This window comes from Bidens hawaiensis, unplaced genomic scaffold (assembly GCF_021521415.1).
Source record: "Bidens hawaiensis isolate Kalapana, Puna unplaced genomic scaffold, B.hawaiensis_p1.1 tig00047458_1, whole genome shotgun sequence".
In the NCBI taxonomy this organism is placed as follows: domain Eukaryota; kingdom Viridiplantae; phylum Streptophyta; class Magnoliopsida; order Asterales; family Asteraceae; genus Bidens; species Bidens hawaiensis.
Window position 1 is genome coordinate 27463 of NW_027498477.1, and position 22095 is coordinate 49557.

Here is a 22095-nt window from a genome sequence, read left to right on the forward strand (position 1 = left end):
GCCCAATTGTCACACCAGTTTTGTTTTTTTCTAAAACATCTTTGTATGCTAGTATTAGATTATTAGTCATGACTCATGTCCCACCCCTTCCAAACTAAATAGGTTTTAATATTGTATGAACATATTTTGAACTAATGAAGTAATTACATATTTAATTAATTATTTTTATATTAAAAAAAGAAAAAAAAAAGAATGTTGCACTATTTTTTTAAATAAAATAACTATGACCAACATCAGTCGATGAGATCTCAATGAAACAACTGCTAAAGATCGACAAATCATGTGTGATCTACTAGTGATGTGGCCATCAATGATCCATTAGCAATAATCGTCAATTAGCTATCGGTGAATAATATGTATGAAATATGGCGGTGATATGACGATGAGTCTTTGCCGAAGACTAGATTTTCAACGAATTTCACTAATAAATTACCGATTGTTGGTATCTTAACGACGGATAAGCAATGCATGGTTGAAATTCCTCTTATTTGTAATGTAACAATGTCTCCTTTAATTTCTTTCTCGTCGACTAATTAATCATCTACTTAATTGTGTAGAGGGAGCTTGTGCTTATTTCTCATCTCTTTGGCTAATTCCAGCGTAATCTACTTATTATAATAAAGTAAAATAACTTGGGACATATGCCATTCGAAGATTCATTCTTAGCCAAAATTTCCCGCTCAAACTATTTTTATATTTATAATGAAAACTTATTTATGTCACTGTAATCAAAACATATAAATCCATCATTTAATCAAATAACTAATTACCTAAATTATAGAGATTAAAAATACGCAGATATTTATGTCAATATAATAAAAATATTTACATGTTTAATGAAATCGTATCTATTTCTTTTTTATTAGATCAATATATAAACACTTTTCAATGTAGGAGATAAACGTGGTAAAAATTAATGAACTATATTTATAGGTCTAAGAAGATAAAAACAAAAGGAAATTATGAATAAATAGCAATTTTATTCTCAGTATTCATTCAACTCCATGAAGTTCTCATCCATATTTTTCAAATATTTAATACAAAAGCGTGTTTTAGGCATGCTAATTTATATATGTTCTCTTTTTCTATTAATTATAATGAAACATCTTATCATTTTTTGTTAAAATTTGTTATTCTATTAAAAAATATAATTACAACTTATGAAATCAATATAATTTGAACTTATTAAACTATTTAATTTGATAAGATATAGTTTTTTTTATTTAATAATTTAATTTCTAGAGTATAACTGTATTTCTTTTGAGCTTCACGTGCATCACACTGGTTCTAAAACTAGTAACACTATATAGTAAGGAATTTGACAAAGATGTCCTATAATGTTATTAACAGTTTAGCGTGCTCAATTATATCACGGTACTATGATTTCATCTATTACTAATATATATAACTAGATTTTCACCCTGTGCGTTGCGTCGGGGCAATCTGTAAAACCTCAACGTTGAAATCTGGATGTTGGTAGAACCCGAGCGTTGGTAAAGTCCACATTGGTGAGTTGACGCGAATTCAGTTAGTATCGTTTACATTCGTTACTGTGCAGACACCATTAATATATAAAAAGTATATTCATCAAATTAACATATAAAAAAATAAATTCTTTAAAACGACGTTTGTTTGGTCGGTAAACCTGGCGGTGCTAAAACCCAATCGTTATCGGTGTCAGGCATTAAGGCGGTGACTTGACACGAATTCGGTTAGTTCCGGCTAGGCTACGTTTGTCACACTACCGGAGCTAAAAAAGAGAAAAAAAACATAAAAATTGAGTGGACCAATGGAGTGGTGTCGGTTGGTAAACTCGAGCGTTGGTAAAACCGAGTGTTGTTGGTCCCGGACGTTGAGACGCTGAGTCTATGCGAATTCGATCGGTTTCCGTAGCGTTCGCTATGATATCGGAATTAAAACAAACAAATGAAAAAGGCAGAATTGCCATTTGGTCAGCTTCTGTTATGTTCGTTACGATACCAAAACGAAAATAAACAAAACAAATGCTATGAACAAGTATGGTGCCGCCAAGTGGCCCAATGACGGCTTAGCGGCACCAAACTTGTGTTTTATATATATTAGATAATTATGAACTTTGGTGCCGCAAAGTTCATAATTATATATATCACCATATTGGTCCGTGATTTTGTTTTTTGTTTTTGTTTTCTTTAGTTCGATTAATATATCAAACGTAAAGGAAACCGACCAAACGTATTTTTTTTGCTTTAGTTTCGGTAGCATAACAAAAACTCACGGAAACCATCAAATTCACACACACTTGCCGTCTCAATGCTCGTGATCGATTACGCTCGGGTTTTATTACCAAAACGCAAGTTTTACCGACCGACCCCGCCCCCCAAATTGGTCATTGGTACAATTCAAATTTTTTTTTGTTTTTTTAGCTCCGGTACCGTAACGCACGTAATCAAAACTGACCAAAGTTGTGTCGAGTTATTGCCTCAATGTCCGGGACCGACAACACTTGGGAACTGTCGGAATTTGCCGACCAAATAAACATCGTTTCAAATATTTTTTTTTTATATTAATTTGACGAATTAACTTTTTTATGTTTTAACATTAAAATTTTTTACCAATAATGTGTATACTGTAACGAGCGTATCCGATACCGACCAAATTCATGTCGACCACCCACCTTAGTGACGCTCGGGTTAGACCGATGCCCGGATTCAACGCTGGTGATTTGCCAGCTGCCCTGGCGCATTGCGCCGGGTAAAACAAACTAGTTCTTTATAAAAATCAACTTATCAGTATGGATCTTTCAATCATGTTACGGCACAAGTTTGTTCGATATAACATGAACTAGCATGTGTCCGTGTTTGTTTAGGCTATGTGTTGTAGGAGTCACATAGTGATGCAATGGGACCACGTAGGACATGTTTAGCACAAGCACTACAACACCTCAAGTGTGAAAGGTGTTACCCCTTCTATCTATCGCTAGTAGCTTCACAGGCGTTGCACACCACAACACATGTAAGCAAGTGTGAAATGTGAAAACTCCAATTTCTTGTGTGGCACATGTGTGGTCTCTACCTAAACATTTTATACCTCCCATGACAGATAGTCTTATAATTTAAAACATTTTCTTCCATATACCCTTTCCTTATCCAACCACAAACATGTCTATGAAAAAATATTTAATTTTCTATGTGTTTTATTTCTAGATTCATCACAGGAAGAAATAGACAAGTGATAATCCCTCACGTCAAACCAATCTTTCCTGTTTAGTTTATAATCATGATAAATCGATAATCAGCTACTACGATATCGGAAATGTTCCCCCTCCAAATAGTATCACAAAATACCCGATGTACCCAACCCGGAACTCATTCCTACCCGTACCCGACTTGCGGGTACGACCTGGTATTGGGTTTCTTCTCAGACATGTACTCGGAACCGGACCCCACCGGAACCAGTTCCACCTTTACCCGGTCAAAACCCGATATCCGACCCTACCCGAAACCCAAAAAAAACCCTGAAAACCCGGTCAAAGCTAGTCAAATTTCCGACTATGCCCGGAAACGATTCCTACCTGACCCGGTTTTTACTTTTATTAACCAAACTCGAAACATATTTCTACCCAGTTCTGATTTCTAATAATACCTGGTTTGTGTACCTCTAGTTATAATGAACATGCCCCCCTCCACAAGTAGTTAGTTGGTAATTAGGTTTGGATTTATGGATTTTTTAAAGTTAGTTACTTCATAATTCATAATTGTGTATAAATCCCAGTAAACTAAAATAATATATTACAGTAATTGTCTTCGTGGGCCCATAGAAATAATGCCAACAACATTTTTGATTGTCCTACTAACGATTTGGAACTCAAAAGTCCCACGAATATGCTAAATTCCACTTCTTCTTCTTCGGAAGATTCGTGTTTTAATTCGCATCTCTCTTCAATTCTGTCATCTTGTGCACCTCTTAAGTCTTCTTAATCCATACCCACATCAATTCTTCTCATTACGCCATCGAATTTCAGGTAATTGCTCAATTAGGGTTTCGTTCTTTCAATTGGGGTTACATGACATTAGCAAAAAGTGATATCCCATATCACAATTAGAGTAATGGGTCAGACTCTAAGATCTGATGTTAATCGTAAATTAGTCTTTTTTTAATGCAAATTTGATGTTAAAATGAACAAATCAAGATATGCACATAAGGTGTTCGACGAAATGCTCCAACTTTCTTGGAACTGGAAATTGGTTTAAAGTTTATATATTTTCTGCAGTTTTGTGTCTGGTGACTTGCATCTGTGTTGGCAATCAGTCAAAGGGTTGACTGATTGCCATTTATGGGTTCTGAGGATCAACCGATCACGAGCACGGGTGGAACCCGAACGCTGGACCGAGTTCATGGAGTTCATGTGATTCAGCATTCACCATTTGGGATTGAAGAAATCTCTCAAGATGGAAGCTTTCAGCAGTCGACGGAAGGAAGGTTGACTGCAGGTGTTCATCAGCTCTTACGAGTCCATACCGTGCAGTAAGTAGCTTCGGTTTGCTTTTATTAATCTTTTAATATTCTTGATAACTGAATTTATTTTGACAGTTTTATTATATTTTTTGTTGATGATAATAGGAGAGTATGGCAGCAGAGACCGTCGTGTTTGAGACCAATTCATAGTTGTTTACATGGTACTAACAATTTATACGACATGTCGACATTAAATGATTTTTAACTACAAATTCTAGCATTTAAAATATAACTTGTGGTAGGTGATAGACACCTTGGTGAAAGAATTGCAAATGTGCTTACTTCAATTCCTTTTATTGCTGTTGGTATTCAAGCTCCAAGGTATTTTCTCTTTGTCCTTTTTTATATTAATGATTAGTATGTTGGATATGAATAGAACATGACATGTTCGTGCTCTTTTGTTTAACTTAAACCGAACAAGAACAATTAAACAAACTGGTTTTCTTGTTCATGTCCGCATGTTAAGAAAAATGACTGTGTTTGTGTTCATGTTCGTTTATGTTTGTTTGTTAATGGTATAAAGAACGATTCACAAACGCCAACGAACTAATCTAACATAGATGAACAAACATAACTGAGGGAACGCCAATTAAAAGTAAACGTAAACATCTATCTGTAGGGCCAAAAAATTAGGCTAAATCGTAATATGTGATATTTTAATTTCATAATACTAGACTAAGTTGCAATGGGCCCAAAATTTTGAATGAATTATAAACAAACTTAAATAAACATAAACGAATGTATAAGTATATAAATGTAAATGTACGAACATAAGTAAGTGTAAATGAGTGTATATGAACAAACGTTCACATACATAAATGAACGAATCAGATATGTGTTCATTTTTGTCCGTTTAACTAAATGAACTTCCTGCCAAATGGTTCACGAACGGTTTATGAAGCGTTTTGTCTGTTTACAAGGCCTACTTTCAGCCAATTTGATGCATTTTCCTTTTAGGTAATATTGTTATGGTTTGACCTATTTGAGATTAAACATTAACCTGAATCAACTCATTCGTAAGTAAACGGGTCAGAATTGCCATCTCTAAATGGAGAATGATTCAAACTACAAACATGACGATTAAATTCGTATTTCATATAATTAGAAACGAAACCATGTGCTTTTCAATATGGTAGTGAATTAAAATTTATATTACAATAATAATACCATCAATAAATACTAACAGTTTTTATTTTCAATTTCCAGAAAGAATCTAAACTCTAAGCTTTATGCAAATTCATTAATCGGAGTCGGAATTGCTTCAAGTTTGTACCATTCTTCTAAAGGAAGATGGCGAAAGTATCTAAGATGGGCCGATTACACAATGATAGCTACCGCTACAGTGGTTAGTTTTTATTAGTAACATAAACATTATTATTGCATAAACATAAAATTCAAGATTTTTAATAAATTTATTGCATATTTTCAGTGCTTATCGAGGGCTCTTAGAGATGAAAACCCTAAACTTCTAATGGCTGCATCTGCTTTGTGTCTTCCTATTCAACCACTCATGGTTTCACTTGTTCATACCGGGATGATGGAGGTATGCAGTATGACCATTTTACACTTCCTTTTCCTAAAACCAGTTATAATATCAAATTTACCTATTCCGTTAAAACTATTCAAAAAATGGCCATTTTACCCTTGTTTTCATAAACTATAAAGTTTCATATTTACCTATTTTAGCATTAGAATTTTATATTTATCCATTAACAACATTTTTCTCAAAATGTGAGGTTTACTACTCATGTCATAAAAAACAAGTGAAATGGGCCATTTTTTGAGATAGGTTTTAAGGATAAAAATGGGTAAACTGAAATTATATATATATATATACACACACACACACACTATATATATGTATATATATATGTGTGTGTGTATATATATGTATATATATACATACTATACACACACACATATGCATATGATGTTTCACAAGTTTGTAAGGGTATATGTTAAATTCTCTCGTTTTACAAAAATTGTGTCTCTGTTGATGATAATATATAGGAGATGGATGAAATACAAATAAAAAATTTGTACTAAACATACAAACTGAACAAAACCACCACACCACATCTCCATCTTTTTCCTCATTCAACCACCAGACCCCATCTCCATCTTCTTCCTCATCCACCACAAAATCACCTGACTCCAATTACTCCACCGCCACCCTCCGCCACCTTTCCTTCAACCAAGGCTCCGTTGCCTTGCAATTCCCCACGGCAGCTCCGGCCTTCTCAATTCCCCCACGGCAGCACCTTCTCAATTCCCCACCACACAACCGCCTCCGCCTAATTCAATTGATCCCCTGGCCACCACACCTCCGCCTCAAACTCCCAACCGTCAAGCGCTTATCAGTTTCGTCACCGTTCGCATCCGTCAGATTCCGGCCACCGGACCTCGTCGATCGTCGTTTCTTATTGTCGTCGTTCATTCCTAGGTTACAATTTTGTGAATCAAATTGAATCTTTTACGAATATTGATTGCTTAATTGAAACCTGCAAATCGAAGTAATACATCAATTGAAGCTAATTGATATTTCCAATTGAAGAAAATTGCCATGGATATTTGAGGAAGATGAAGCATATTCAATAATTACTCTACCCACAATATAATTACTCTATTTGAAACACGTAGTGTAATTTGAGGAGGAAGAAGTAGATACTACAATTACTCTACTTACAAAATAATTACTCTAGTTAAAACTAGTATAATTTGAGGAGGAAGAAACATATACTACAATTACTCTACTTACAAAATAATTACTCTAGTTGAAATAAGTAGTATAATTTGGTGTAATAGTATAGAGTAATTAACAGTGTTAGTAGTGTAATTACGTTTATGAGTAGTGTAATTACAGTACATTATTTTATTTTTTGTCCCATAATTACTCTACTTGAGAACTGTAATTACACTATGTTATTTGTATGTTTAGTATGTTAATTTAATTTGTACAATAACCTTCCCCATAATATATATATGTTATTTAGGTTGCGTTTGCAAGAAGAGCGGTGAAAGATCCGGATCTTAAACCCGTGCATAACGTTCACAAATTGTCAGCACTTTTAGGTGGTGCGTTTTTTGTGGCGGATGATTTGTTCCCTGAAACGCCATATCTTCATGCCGGTTGGCATCTTGCTGCCGCTATAGGCGTTGGTGCTTGTAACAAGCTTCTAGAATAGCATAATTCAAATTTGCCGATATTACCTTCCATTTATTTATCCACTTATCGGTGGACCGCAGAACCTTTTACGTAGTAAAGAATAAAGATTGAACATTCATTAGTTTGGTACTTTGGTTTTTTTTTTAATATATGTAAAGGTAGGTTTGTAAGTGTAGGTGTTATGTTGTTAAACCGCAATTGGACCGATTTGGGTTGTTGAACAGTTTTGGAGAAACTGTTTGGATGATTTTCACATGATATTGATTGTGTACTATCCGAAGGCTCTGATATCAATTGTTGGTCCACTGGTATCGCAAGCATACGGTTTTGTAGTAAGGGTGAACACGCTTGTTTTAAATTTAACAATGAAATATACGATGCCTCATGAGCGCACTGTTGGGTTAATCTTGACGGGTCAAACCGGGTCGGATACGGGTCAGCAGGAAACTCAAGCTTGAAGGGTCAAGTTATTAGAAAGTTATTTATTTAATCATATGTTTTGTTATGTATTGTAAGTTGAAGTAGTGGGTCATGTTTTTTCAGTTTTTTAGTTGTGGGTTACTACAACACGTTTATGCCACGTGTAAGACTTGTTCATGAGCCGAACCGAGCGAAGGGTTGCTCGTTGCTTGGCTTCTTTACAACTGAACCGAACGGCCAAAATTCGAACGGAGCAAAAATCGAAATGAGTCAAAATTGAATTGAGCATTTTTTGATCGAACATCGAGTGATTTTCGAACATTTAATTACTTTTTTGTCAATCTAAAAATTTCAATAAGAAACAAGTTTGAATGCCACAAATAATATATTTTGTAAACAGATGAGTAGTTTTTAGACACACGTGCAATAGGTTGTAAATTTTTATTAAAAAGAAATTTGAAGTGAGATATAATAAACATGTAAACAAACTTTTAGTATTCTAAAAACTTGAATCGAACAAATGAAGCTATAAAATTGACGGAATAAGAAAATTTAAAAGGGTTTAAAAATTTATAATTATATTTTGTGTTGTCTATATTTTTATATATTTGTTCATATATAATTAAATATAAAATAAATTAAAAATAACCGAACCGAACCGAACAGACCTTGTTGCTTGGCTCATTTACAAACCGAACCGAGCAGAGCGGCTCGTTTATAATCGAGCGAAAAAACGAGCGATTATTTTCCAAGAAATTTTCAAGCGAGCGGTGAACGGTTTAGACAGCCCTGGCTACGTGTGTGTGAATGGGCCTATTTTTTTCAGCAGTGTCTTCTTTGTTTTGTTCAGTATGTATTTCAGTTAATCAAGAAAGAGTTAATCATTAGTTTTGATCATTTGCTGTGTGTTATCTGCTGCAATAAAGGGCCTGTGCCAACACACACAAGTCTTCGCTTACGAATATGAAGTCTTCCTACGTTTCAATCTTCGATGCTGATTAAAATGCTTAATCTATTTGATGGTCAGTTACTCAAAAAAATGTGAAATACAATGGCAGGCTTATCCACAGAAAGAACACAAGTATCATATCAGGAAAAGGAACCAAATTTCTGTTTTACAAATACATGTTCCTATTATCTCACTTAACATCAAATTAAAACTAATGTACAAACTACCAATGAAAATAATGTTAAAATCGGTTGCATTGCAGCTAGCTAGATACAAGGGCTGCATGAAGATGACAGTGTTAAAACTTAAAAAAGAAATAAATAAATCAATCTGAAAAGTCAATAGTGTGAAGAAAAGACCAAATAAATTTCTATCAACAAAATAGGTTAACTTGAGAACCATCATGTTTTTGAGTCCTCTGTTTTATTTGTATGACACATGCAATTTGGACATGGGAATGAATATATAGAATCATTTGGTCTTTTTAATTCGATTCCCTTTGAATCGCTATGAGCCCGCATGCCTAGCATGTGCCTTTTAAACGTTCTCCAACTGAAAATTCAAAAATTTAAACAAATTAGACAATTCGCTTGCAATTAAACAGGTCGGGCTCAAGCTAATACACTCAAAGAACACTTTTGAATAATAATAAATAGAGTTAATTACACGGATGATTCTTCACTTCGTCTGGTAATGCCAGATTACAGTTATTGCCCCAGCCTTTTGAAAATTACATCCTTAGACCACCCGATTCACTCACACTTAACACATTACCCTAACATGCCTTATTTTTTGGGAAATTAATAAAAAGCCCTAACTAATAAATATATCTGTAAATTTTCTTTTTTATAGCTAGGCTAATTTAGTAGTTTACATAAATTAACGTCAGCTAGCGTTAAGAACCAAATGTGTTACGTCTGAATGAACAATGAGGACTAAACAAACAAACGTTGTTCACTTAGACATAACACATTTGGTCCTTAGCCCTACCTGAGATTGATTTTTTTAATAGTAAGGGTATTTAAGTAATTTTACTAAAATCGTCAGCTAGAGTTAAAAACCAAATATGTTGCATTTGAATGAACAGTGAGGACTAAAGGCGTAATTCCTGAAAAGTTCGGACCAACACCGTACTCAGACCTTGCCACAAGGACCATGCGTGTAATTAACCAACTCTAATGAATAACATACCCGATATTAGGATTGTCAAAATACAAGGCTAGCTTGCGTTTATCGGGTCTAATCGTCTTTGCGTGTCCATTAAACAAATATCTTCTATGACCAAGCAGAAAATGTGGGAAATTTCCACCCTGAGTCGTCACAAACACTTCACTATGAAGACACACCGTGTAGTCTATAGCAGCCATCCTCGAAGAATAATTCTAAAAAAAGTTATTTTTTTACAAATAATTAGCATGTTAATTATGAAACAAATAATAAGTGATTTATTAATTATGATACAAACCTTAAATGGTGCAAGTTCCTCATTAGATGCTAACATTTCCTTGGTTTGTAAAAGCGGAAACATTTGCAATAGAGGAGCCATATATCTCTCAGAATTATATATTTGTCCAGATGCAAGATATATAGACGTACTTCTATCGAACCCCATTCCTCTAAGCATCAAACCAACCTGTATTAATCCAAATTAATATAATATAAGTTTTTGAAATTATTTTATAATAAATTTTAAAAAAGTATTACCTCTAAAGGTGTTAATGGACACTTGCCATTGACCCTGTTGACTCCGGGCTGAAGGACTCTACCAGGTTTTGTAAACTTTCCTTTCCAACCCCGTTCTCGTGCAGCTATCATATCTTCAAGTTCTTTTCGTCCACCATCATATACACAGCATGAGAAAGCAATCATGTCCTGGATGCAAGTTTTGTATTTGATTATGTGAGATTAAATAACAAAAATCAACCAGTTAGTTATAACAGCTTTTGAATTTGCTTTTATGCTCGAAGTTGTAACTGGCTGTTTGAGCTTATGGCAAATATTAGCTACTTATGAAATAAAAGCATAAAATAACCAAAAGATATTAGTTTTATTCAATAAATGTCATAAAAAAGTTAATACTTTGGTGATGGTGCATTTTTGCAATAATGACATTTTTTCAACCCATTTTAAATTATGATAATTATAGGTTTTTGAATGGCCTACTTGGGTAATTAAAGTTAATTTTTTTTTTTCTGTTTGGTTATTGTTGTTTACACTATAGTTGTGCTGCAATCTGAAACTAATTATGTGACCCCTAAATTATTAGAAGCATAACTTGTGTATAATCCTAAATAATCAGAAGCAGAAACTGAATATTTGGCCCCTAAATAATCAGATAGTTTTAAAACGTGAATCCAAACACGCTTAATAGAATGAAATTAACATCTCAATAAACAAAATAAGACAAACCTCTTCAAACCTTAAATGCACCGAAATATACTTTCCACCATTATTCACACTTCTTTCTTTCATTCTTGAAACTAATATTTCACCCATTGTATATATAGGATTTGAAAACCGCAACGCTTCGTAATTAGCCAAACAACGAAGCCGTTGAACCAAAGGGGGTGCATCAAATGATAATCGGTTTGCGAACGGTGAGATCCTTATGACCCTGAAATTAAATTTAATTATACATAAAATACATCAAATTTATAAAATGATTAAAAAACGTTAAACTCACTTTTCTTCTAGTAACTTTGGGAGAACGGTATCTGTATAGAAACGAATAGGCGCCCAAGCTTTTATTCTGAAGTTGAATACATTCGACATGTTGTAGTCAAACCGTTCCATTAAATATCCCGGTATCGTGTCGACCACCCGTACATCATTTTCTAACGTTTTAACGAAAAACTCTTCATCATATATGTCACTAAATTTGCTGCAAAAGCAAAGAATGTGGTCAATGACTAGTGGTTGACTTTTGGTTTTTAACAATTGGATCTAGAGTGTCAATCGTGACGGGTTGGCGGGTTGGTTGGTTGACTTAATCAACCAGAACACGACCTGTATTTTGATTTGTGTAAAAAAATTGTCAACCCTAACCCGCGCACACTTAAATATGTGTAACCTGAACACATTCGTTTATCCCGTTTATCTAAATCACTAAATGTGTGAATGTTTTGACAGATTCTAATCAAGTTGTAAACTTGTTCATCAGGTTGGTAGGTTGCAAAAAACTTAATATTGTGTAAACTAAACACGGCCCGTTTAACCCATTTATCCAAACACGCCAAACGGGAATAAAGGGTAATAACCAAGTTGCAAACTTGTTAATCAGGTTGGTGAGCTGTAAATGACTTAAAATCATGTAACCTAAACACACCCTGTTGTTTATTCCAGTCATCTAAACATGTCACACATATTGACGAGAAATCATCAAATTGTAAACTTGTTAATCGGGTTGGTCCATTGTAAAAAACGAGTTAAACGGGTTAAACAGGTCAACCCGAACGCAACCCAAATTTTTTAAATGAGTTGAATCTAATGTTCGTAAACCTAGGATCTCTCCAAATGCTATGAAAATGGAAGTTAGGAATCACGAGTGTCGCGTTAAGATATCCCGCCACTGCAACTGCATTGCATATCTATAAAGATTATATTTATAATAAGTATTTATTATTTTAAAACAAGAAATAAAAAACATTAAATGTAGCATTTGATTTACCGATGTTCTCTGCTGATTTAATCCACCATTTGCTTCAACATAAATGTACCCGGTTGACTCGGGTAAACCTGCAACAAAATTGATGGATGAGCATGAACTCACATAATATTAAAGATTCAAACTTTGAGAGTTTTAACATACCTTTTGAAGATTTACTTATACAAGGCTTCCAATCTGCACCTTTAGCTCGTTTCCATACAGTTGATATCTACTTTAATTCAATTTCAAAAATCAACATCCATCAATGTATTAAAAAAAAGTGACATTAGCTAAAAAATTTTGCTAAGAAAATCGAAATAGAAATTATTAAAACTAGGGAAAACTTTGCTAATCAAATAAAAATTAAGTGCAAACTAAATGAAAAAATGAATCATCAAAATTACAAAAGAGGGTTCAAGGATACATTAAGCCAAAGTTTGCAAATCGAACCCGAGCTTCACATATCAAGCTCGAGCTGGCCGTGAGCTTAAACAATCTTTTTAAACAATTATCATGAGCCAAGCTCAAGTGTTAGAGATATAGCTATAAACGAGCCAAGATCGAGCCTTGTTTACTCGACACACCTTGAAATCAAATCAAAATCAAAAGCAAACTAAATGAAAATTTCAGCCAATTCAAGAATACATTAGTGCAAACTTTGCAAATCGAACCCGAGCTGGCCATGAGACTAAACAAACTTTCTAAAAAATTATCACAAGCCGAGCTCAAGCTTTAAACGAGCCAACCTCAAGCCTTGATTATTCGGCAAATCAAATCCAGCATGAAATAATCAAAATCAGGGCAAATTTTGCATTTTACTAATTTTTAAAACAAGTTCAAACCCGAGCTTCACATATCGAGCTCAAGCTTTAGAGATAGAGCTATAACCGAGCCAAGCTCGAGCCTTGATTACTTTGCAAATCAAATCCAAATTGAAATAATCAAAACTAGGGCCAATTATGCAAACCACTAATATTTTAAAACGAGTTCAAAACCCGAGCTTCACATATCGAGCTCGGCAGCAATCTTTTAAACAATTATCACGAGCCAAATTGAAACCACTAACCGCATCAGCAATGGACCGATCAGCATCCATATCATTCCGGAGCTTGGCGTACAGCTCGGGGCTCCGGTAGACAGATCCAATGGCCATGGAACGTTTAATTTTAATTCCACCGTCAAATTGATGAGAGTTGGTGTAATACAACAACATGCAACAGAAGTAGATTAACGGGACTAAGAGTAGCACGCGTTGGCGGTGAACGAGGACGGATAATAAGATCCAGGCGAAGCGTTGAGGAAATGGACGGTGGGTTAAGGGTTTGGATGAGGTGCGAGTGTGACGTAAGCGAGGGGAGGCAGGTGGTGATGGGCTGTGGTGGTTGGTGTTTGGGAGTCTGATGGTTTTGGTGGGCATTATTTGGTTACATGATTTAGGGTTAGGGATTTGCCATTATTGCATTACAGAGTCTGTGTGTGGCATTGAAGAAGATGAAGATGAAGATGAAGATGAAAGACAGTGTTTTGTGTGTGAATCACGAGCCAGCTGCCACCGTGGGTGGAAAGTGGAGACACGAGGCGGGTTGGATCTTAGCGGGTCGGGTACCGAATAACTAATTTGGATTCGATTCGACTATGGAATTTAAAAAAATTCAGATTGTCCGTGTTATTAAGAATAATAAAAATAAGAATAAGAATGTTTCCAAATAAGGGTAAGTTATTCTATAATATGGGACAAAAATAAGAATAATAAAAAGTATTTGTAGCAAAAAAACAAAACCCTTAAAAATAATTAAAAAAATCGTAACTCAAATTTTAATACAAAAACGAAAGTTGTAAAAACACAAAATGTTTCCATTGTCTTTCTTGCTCTAAAAAAAGCTCAAAAAAGACACAATGTTTAGTAAAAGATCATTGTGTCTTTTTGTTTATCAATGTATTTTGTGTTTATTTTCGTCATTGATTATGTTTTTTTTTCTTGATATTGTGTTATATTGCTCAACATTGTGTCATATTTTGTTCGCCATTGTGTTACATTTTGCGATCTATTGTGTATTTTTTGGTTTATCATTGTGTTGTTTGTGCATTCTCGACATTGTGTATTTTTTCTCAACATTGTGTCTTTTCGTCGGAGGGTTTTTTTCTTAACGGGAATGACAAGGGAAACATTTTGGTTTTTTAATTTTTTTCGTTTTATATTTATTTATAGAATTATGTTTTTTTATTATTTTATTTGAATTTTTAAGGGTTTTTTGTGTTGCCAGAAATCATTCTCCATTTATCATTTTTGTGTCAGCTTTGCATTTTAACTTTACCCTAGCAACTAAAATTAAACATGGGCTAATATTTTTGCTTAAATCTATATCTATATTAAAAAAATAATTCTTTCCATAAATAGCGCGTATACTTATAATTTATTGGTAATAAAATAATTTAAAATTAAATTAAATTGTTCTTTCAATTAATAACATGCATTATCATAATTTATTAATAATAAAATAACTCAAAATTAAATAAAATTACATTTAACTTATAGAATTTCTCCATAATATAATAAAACAAAATTAATTCATTGCTAATTCATTTTAAAATTTTGATTAGATCCATGATTTAACTTTCTGAATTTTAAATTTGTTTATGATATTGATGCCAGGATTTGAAGGTAGACTTAATCATAAATTTTTATTATCTTTGTTTTTTAATTACCCGTGTATCACACGGGTTCTGACCTAGTATACATGACATAGATACATAATAATAAATGCATTATGCATGAACTTAAAGTATAAATACATGAAAGGAAAGTATAATACATGAAATAAAGGTATGAAAGCTACAAATATAAGAAAATATGAATGGTTCGGTATGGTTAGTTTCAGTTAATCAAAGATTAAAAAAAATGATAACCGATTGTTGGTTAATTCAATTTTCGGTTGATTTTGGTTTAGTCTGGTTTCAGTTTACCACTAGCTTATTGCTTCACACTAATTTGAAGGCTCGGTCTGGCTTGAAATTTAGAATAAGCCATGTAGATATATTTTATTTGTAAACGAGCATAAGCTTGGCTTTTATTCTCTTTCCAAATCTCGAGTTTGGCTCGTGAGTCCTTTTTGTAAGCTTGAGCTCAACTAGAGTATTATTACTTTGTTTATATACATTTTCTTACTATTATATGTTGAGAAAAGGCCGTTAAATAAGCCTAAGCTTGGCTTGTGCTCGTATGCAATACCTTAAACGAGCCATGGCTTGGTTGTGCCTGTGCAGTGTGAAATTAATACATAGAAGTTCAGAATACTTAAAATATAAAAATATATCACGCTCATTAAAACTCGACAACATAATCGATCTTCTCAAATAGTTGGACTGTTAGAGTGCATCTTATACTTGTCAATTAAGCACCTAAATTGCAATTTGCAATATTAGATAGTACTAAAACACTTAACACATTCGGAATCATGGACAAAGTTAAGCTAAAGAAAATGCTGATTCAAGATGTCGAAAACCAAAACGTTTATGTAGAAGATGAAATATTAACCGGGTTGAAGTTGCAACAGAATCATATCATCATGATTGCGTTTGAAAGTTTTCGAATCACACCAAGATCAACGATCATTTAACTCGATTTATGTACTCCGTACAATTAGCAACCATTTGAAAGACCAACATGCTCGATAAACATTGCTAGGTCCGGTTTTCAATTTGTTAATTTGCTCACCCATAATTAATGGTGTGTTTAGCTGTTACAAAATTAGGGGATGCTTGGTAAACTCTTAGCGATCAAACACATCTAAAACCTACAAAGACTAACAGCCAAAATGAACCCAAATAAGACCATTTCAAATACTGAGGAATTGGCAGTGGCACTTGTCTACAACATTAAATCATTTTAACAGCACAAGTAAACAGCGGGTAACAAGTAATTGTTCTTGCATTGCAGCTTTGCATACCAGCATTTATGACCTCAAAATATAACACCATTCCATTTGAGAACAAATCTTTTTAATCAATCAGTCTAATATCTCAAAAACATAACATTAGAACATCCAGTCTCACTCATAAACACTATCAATAACAGATCCCTGCTTGTCAAGAATTAGTCATGCAAAGTTCCCAAAATGTCCTCGTCCCTGTATAGATGATACCTGCATCAAACAATACAAAATATCAGTAAATACTACATTGTTAACGTACATGTTTGAAATAGAAAACAAAAAATGTAATGGCGTTTGGAGGCGGGAATGAGAAGAAAGACTTGATCCAAGTTTGACTAAGAAAAGCAGAACTTAAAAGTTCAAACATTTCACCAAACCCGAACCAAAAAAGCCCAATACCCGTACTATGATACCATAATTTACGTTAATAAAATTAATGTAAAGGGCATTAAATGAAAGAGCACCTTACAGAAAACCTGTTAGTATTTCAGAGCCATTGATACAAGACTCTCCCCTTATTCTACATTCATGCCCATTTTGTTACGAACTTAAAAAAAATTATGCTTCATCACGAGATTCAAGAGTGTAAACGAGCCAAGCGTCGTTTTGACTTCCAAGAACTCAAGCTCGGCTTATTTCAAACTCTAAGCTTGACACCTGAGTCGTTTTTCAAGCTCGAACTTGGGTTGTTAATTACTTTTTATTTAATAACTAATGTATAAACGTTTTTATTACTTCCATATACTTTGTAAAAAGCCTTAACACAAGCCTAAAGAGATTCAATAGTGTAAATGAGCCGAGCGTTGCTTCGACTTAAAAGAACTTACTTACAAGAACTCACGCTCGGCTCGGCCCATTTCAACTCTATTTCTAAAGTTCAAGCTCAACATGTGAATTGTTTTTCAACTCGGACTCGCCTCATTTAATATTTATTAACTATTTAATGGGAAATGTTCATGTACATTTTAATCTTAACATGAGAACATAGGAAATAATACCAATTTATAAAAAATTGAGAACGTAAAACTACCAATTTATAAAAAATTGAGAACGTAAAACTACAATACCAATCTACATAAAAAATGATTTATAGTAACAAAGAAAAAAACCTAAAAATTACCACAAAATAATCAAAATCAATAAGATTCATTTCACACATTAAAATGCACTTATCAACACTTGATGAATCAATAATTTAATAAGTCATAATAATATAAACAAACGTACTCTTTTTCACCGAGCTTTACTTCAGTGCCACCATACTCCGGCAACAGAACCGTATCACCTTCCTTCACACCTACCGGAATCTTGTTCCCGTGTAAATCATGACTCCCGGGACCCACAGCGACCACCTTACCCGAATTCAACTGCAACCCATTTCACAAAACCGGTTCAATTACTAAACCCAGTTCCAGATCTGTTAATAATTGAGAGATGAGTTATGTTGTTAATTAATTAATTAAGCAATTACCTTTGATGATTTCTCCGGGAGGAGGATTCCGGCGGTGGTTTTGGACGGCGGAAGAATCTTCTCCACCAGGACTCTGTTTAGAGATGGAATCAAACGCTTCGCCATTGATAATAATAATAATAATATTAATCTGTAGCAGTGATCTGGATTGACGGTGATTTAAACATGGTGGTGGAAGGTTCTAGGCGTGCTTGAGGGTTTAGGGTTTTTCAGTGGACCGGCCCAGTGTTGGAGTTTGTTACCAGGCCTGTTATGGTTAGGCTTATGAATTTATGATGTGGATCTCGTTATTGATCAGAGGTGCAAATAGAGGTGCACAAATTGGGTTTTTGAAATACCCGGTTTCGGGTATGACTGGGTATTGAAAAATCGGGTATTGGTAATATCCAGGTCAGGTTCGGATCCAAGTATTGTCTCTAAAAATCATATCTATGTATCGGGTTCGGGTCAAGTATATATTCGGGTATTCTAACACCGGGTATTTAAATACCCTATTTTCTGGTATTGAAAAAACCCTATTTTTGGGTTTTCTCGGGTTTTTTTCAATGTATTTTTCAGGTAATTTTGGGTATAGATCGGGTATTTGAAAAACCTGGTTTCGGGCATTGGAAAACCTCGGTTCCGAGTATGGAACCGATTCGGGTTTTTGGGTATTACCGGGTACAAATCGGGTCCGATTCGGGTACAGGTTTAGGTATTGAAATGCATACCCTATCCGTACCCTACAGATAGGGTTGGGTACGGGTTCGGGTACAAAAAAAAATGGTTCCGAGATTTTTTTTCGGGTCCGGTTCCGGGTTTGGGTTGTTTTTTTTTTTTGCACCTCTAGGTGCAAAGTGTAACCGGAACTTGAGCAAAACCAAACCCGACATGAACGACTGAAGCAAAATCGGTTCGGTTCTGAAATTAATCATAGGTTAGGGACCGGTTTGTAGATTTTAGAGTAAGAACCGGTTAACGGGTAATAGGCTAATAACTTTAGGCGTCTAGTGTTAGTAACTTATGATGAGGTTATTAGTTAGAAACTTAGAATAGGTTAATTGGGATAATTGGTTATTAGCCAAATCAAACTGTTGCATGGGTTTGGACTTTTCACTCAAAACTTGCGGCGCAGCTTGTTGCTAGTTTGCCTGCCACTTTATTGTAATCGTTTTATAGTAAATTATATAAAACTTCGATTATTTATACCAAAGACCAATTCGACTAATAACCGAAAGCTCATGTACCGATTAACCAATACTTACATGTCTATTAACAATATGAAAATAATAAGTTTTGATCAGCATATTTAACTAGTTTAATGTAAAAAGAAAGCAGTTTATTAAATCAGTCGTTTTTGAGTTTATCTATATAATTAAATGAATTGTGTTTAGGTTGACTTGTTTAGCTCGTTTAAATAAATGTGTTGACTTGTTAACCAATATTATTACAAACTGCCAACCCAGTTGACATTTGTACAAACTCCCATTACAATTTATTAATGTAATGTTTGTCCTTGAAAATCATTGTTAAATCAAGAAAGATTCAATGCTCTTAATTGGATAGAAGAAATTTAATGTACCAGCATTGTATATTTCTTTTGTAGGTTAAAATAACAAATTACTCATAAAGGCATAACACAATTTTACTTTTTATTCATTTTTAAATTTGGAACACCTCAAACATCCGTCTAATGAAACTCTAGTCCTACTATTTTACCTCATAGATCGAATAACAACCTAAAGATTCTTTTTATTTAAATTTCTTTTCCACCTGCTTGATGAAAAAATATTAACATTTCCTATAAGTTGTGTTGCTATGGCTAGTTTAAACTGAAATGCTTGGTACTTTGAAATGACTCGCATATATCACTGATGGATTTAATAATATTCGATTTTTCTCATCATAACCTCCCAATCTATATTTGATCGTACAAAATTGTGATCAAAACTAAGTGGACGTGCCGGAGTGGTTATTGGGCATGACTAGAAATCATGTGGGCTCTGCCCGCGCAGGTTTGAATCCTGCCGTCCACGTTTTATTTTTTTCAGACAAATACATCGTACTGGGGTTTTCAAAAGGAGACAAACATGTGTGTTGTAAAGATAGTTTTATTGAACCGAGAGGATGAATCAGTTGTTACATAACATAGTTTTTCAGAACCGTAAGTTCAGGTTTTGCAACCACAATATTGCTTGGTTCTTTCGTTTTTTCATGCGCACGCACACCTCTGGTTTATATTTACAGCCCTAAGTTTATAAATCTTATTTTCTTTTCTTCATCAATTTTTGCAGAACAAGAGCCGGGTATTCGAGAGGTGATCAGTTTTATGCATCATATCCTGCGGGAAGTGAGCTCTTGACTGATACTGCTAAAGGTAAGTTAGTTTTAGTTATATCTTATTATTCTTGAATAAAATTGTTCGCTTATCACTGTTTTGAAAACTTTGTCTGTGATTAGTTGTAAAAATCTGCACTCGGGAATTGCTTTGAAGTGGAAGAATGGTGCCTGATTCAATGGTCTGTAATGGCTAAACATTTCGAGCGTCAAGGGATATCACCGTATGAATATCATGCTGTAAGTTACCTTCACACATTCTTAGAATTTGCATAAATTTTATAAATTTCTATTGATATGTTTTGTGATTTTGCCGCAATACGAGGCACACATAGCCTCTAATGGACGTCTTGATGGCAGTGGCTCATAGTAAACAGATGCTTATGCGGTTTTGGTAATTTTATGTTACTCTATATGCAGTGGCTCATAGTAAACATTTACTTGTCTGTTTGTTTTTATAACATAAGGTTTGAATTTAATTTAAAGAAAATTAAGAAAGTGGTTATTTTCCTAGGCAGAAAAAATCACCCATCTAGATATGAGACATGTAATTTCACAAGTTAGATTTCCATAACATTATGTCGCGTATAAGTTATCAAGGGTGAAGCTTAATGACGACCGGACGATCCATCCCCCCCCCCCCCCGGGTTACATTTGAGGTCTTCGTTGGTGTTTTCGTACAAGCTTTGTCAGTCGCCACTGTAAGTTATACCTTCGTATATCATCATCAAACGTTCTTATTGTTGCGAGGCCTATGTAATATGCGACTAGTATTTTGTTACAGTATACGGCTAGAAGCTAGCCACATGAGACTCCTAGTCCTGGCGTGTATTGCCTCTAACATGGCTGTCAGCTCAGACGATGAATCTGATGAGTCAGAAAATGTGGAAGTACCGAGCCCAAGTGAAGCATTCCAGCATTGTATATACTATATAGTGTAACTATTTGAATGATTTCTGTTTATTTGTAATTTTGTATTTCACTGGATCAACTTAAGCCCATTAGACCAGGGCTAACCGGCTAAGAGTCTACTAAATGAAACCTAAAAAGGTCCATCACCCGTTATTTCTATTTGACTATTTATAAGTTACATCAAATAAAATAGCGTCACACATTTGAGAATTAAGATTAAAGTAATATGCTCTTTCGTAAATAAACATTTTTCAGAATACGTTGCAATTTATTATCATATACTATAACCCTATGGTAATGTAACATTTACACATTTTTGCTATTTTTTTTATGATTATTAATTATCATCCCACCATCTATGTCCAAACAAAAAATTACACTCAAACTCACTTTATTTTCTCTTTCCATTTCAATTAAATAATACATTTTATACCTTTTATCATTGTCTTTTCTCTTTCCTTCACTCACAACCACTTTCAAAATATATTAAAATATTATATGGGATGAACAGTAACTTTTCAAATATACAGAAAAATCACTACTTTTTCTAAAATATAAAAATTCTTCACTCACAACACCATTGAATCACTCTCTAAATTATAAAAAACACCCCTCACATAATATAAGAGGTTGGATGAGAATGCTTTTTAAATTTATTATAATACTTTTTATGGTAATGGTTATCCAAGGTGTTTATTCAAGGAAGATTTGAACCCGGGGTCCTTTGGTATAAAAATGTATGTTTGTGTTTTTTCAATTACAGGATATAATATGTTAAATCATTTGATA

At 34.0% G+C, this 22095-nt stretch overlaps 3 protein-coding genes and 1 non-coding gene across 4 annotated transcripts; 2 read left to right on the forward strand and 2 right to left on the reverse strand.

Annotated features, from left to right (window-relative positions):
• Nucleotides 1–4252: 4252 nt before the first annotated feature.
• LOC143596996 (uncharacterized) lies at nt 4253–7948 on the forward strand. The gene is made up of 6 exons (XM_077075625.1): nt 4253–4503; nt 4600–4655; nt 4737–4815; nt 5701–5839; nt 5924–6037; nt 7488–7948. Exons 1-6 carry the CDS (start codon nt 4313–4315, stop codon nt 7677–7679), a joined length of 771 nt encoding a protein of 256 aa, XP_076931740.1. The 5' UTR covers nt 4253–4312; the 3' UTR covers nt 7680–7948.
• A 1439-nt stretch (nt 7949–9387) lies between these two features.
• LOC143596997 (protein ESMERALDA 1-like) lies at nt 9388–14092 on the reverse strand. The gene is made up of 10 exons (XM_077075626.1): nt 13742–14092; nt 12838–12904; nt 12697–12764; nt 12528–12616; nt 11713–11910; nt 11439–11643; nt 10734–10901; nt 10495–10662; nt 10221–10411; nt 9388–9581 (listed from the first exon to the last, which is right to left on the reverse strand). The coding sequence occupies exons 1-10, from the start codon at nt 14090–14092 to the stop codon at nt 9431–9433; spliced, it is 1656 nt and encodes a 551-aa protein (XP_076931741.1). The 3' UTR covers nt 9388–9430.
• A 2493-nt stretch (nt 14093–16585) lies between these two features.
• LOC143596998 (10 kDa chaperonin, mitochondrial-like) lies at nt 16586–18201 on the reverse strand. Its single transcript, XM_077075627.1, has 3 exons — nt 18079–18201; nt 17835–17974; nt 16586–16817 (listed from the first exon to the last, which is right to left on the reverse strand). The coding sequence occupies exons 1-3, from the start codon at nt 18181–18183 to the stop codon at nt 16769–16771; spliced, it is 294 nt and encodes a 97-aa protein (XP_076931742.1). The 5' UTR covers nt 18184–18201; the 3' UTR covers nt 16586–16768.
• Nucleotides 18202–20011: 1810 nt separating this feature from the next.
• Nucleotides 20012–20093, forward strand: TRNAS-AGA (transfer RNA serine (anticodon AGA)). The gene has a single exon. It is a non-coding gene; the product is annotated as a tRNA-Ser (tRNA).
• Nucleotides 20094–22095: the final 2002 nt, after the last annotated feature.

What these genes read in the sequence shown, in the direction of transcription:
- LOC143596996 (XM_077075625.1), top strand. Translation starts at nt 4,313, where the DNA reads ATGGGTTCTGAGGATCAACCGATCACGAGCACGGGTGGAACCCGAACG. An exon ending in GTTGGTATTCAAGCTCCAAG is followed by an intron (nt 4,816 to 5,700) that starts GTATTTTCTCTT and finishes TTCAATTTCCAG; the next exon opens with AAAGAATCTAAACTCTAAGC. An exon ending in TGATAGCTACCGCTACAGTG is followed by an intron (nt 5,840 to 5,923) that starts GTTAGTTTTTAT and finishes GCATATTTTCAG; the next exon opens with TGCTTATCGAGGGCTCTTAG.
- LOC143596997 (XM_077075626.1), bottom strand. Translation starts at nt 14,092, where the DNA reads ATGCCCACCAAAACCATCAGACTCCCAAACACCAACCACCACAGCCCA. An exon ending in TAAATCAGCAGAGAACATCG is followed by an intron (nt 12,617 to 12,696) that starts GTAAATCAAATG and finishes TAATCTTTATAG; the next exon opens with ATATGCAATGCAGTTGCAGT. An exon ending in GTCCATTAACACCTTTAGAG is followed by an intron (nt 10,663 to 10,733) that starts GTAATACTTTTT and finishes GGATTAATACAG; the next exon opens with GTTGGTTTGATGCTTAGAGG.
- LOC143596998 (XM_077075627.1), bottom strand. Translation starts at nt 18,183, where the DNA reads ATGGCGAAGCGTTTGATTCCATCTCTAAACAGAGTCCTGGTGGAGAAG. An exon ending in TCCCGGAGAAATCATCAAAG is followed by an intron (nt 17,975 to 18,078) that starts GTAATTGCTTAA and finishes AATGGGTTGCAG; the next exon opens with TTGAATTCGGGTAAGGTGGT. An exon ending in GTAAAGCTCGGTGAAAAAGA is followed by an intron (nt 16,818 to 17,834) that starts GTACGTTTGTTT and finishes TGTTTGATGCAG; the next exon opens with GTATCATCTATACAGGGACG.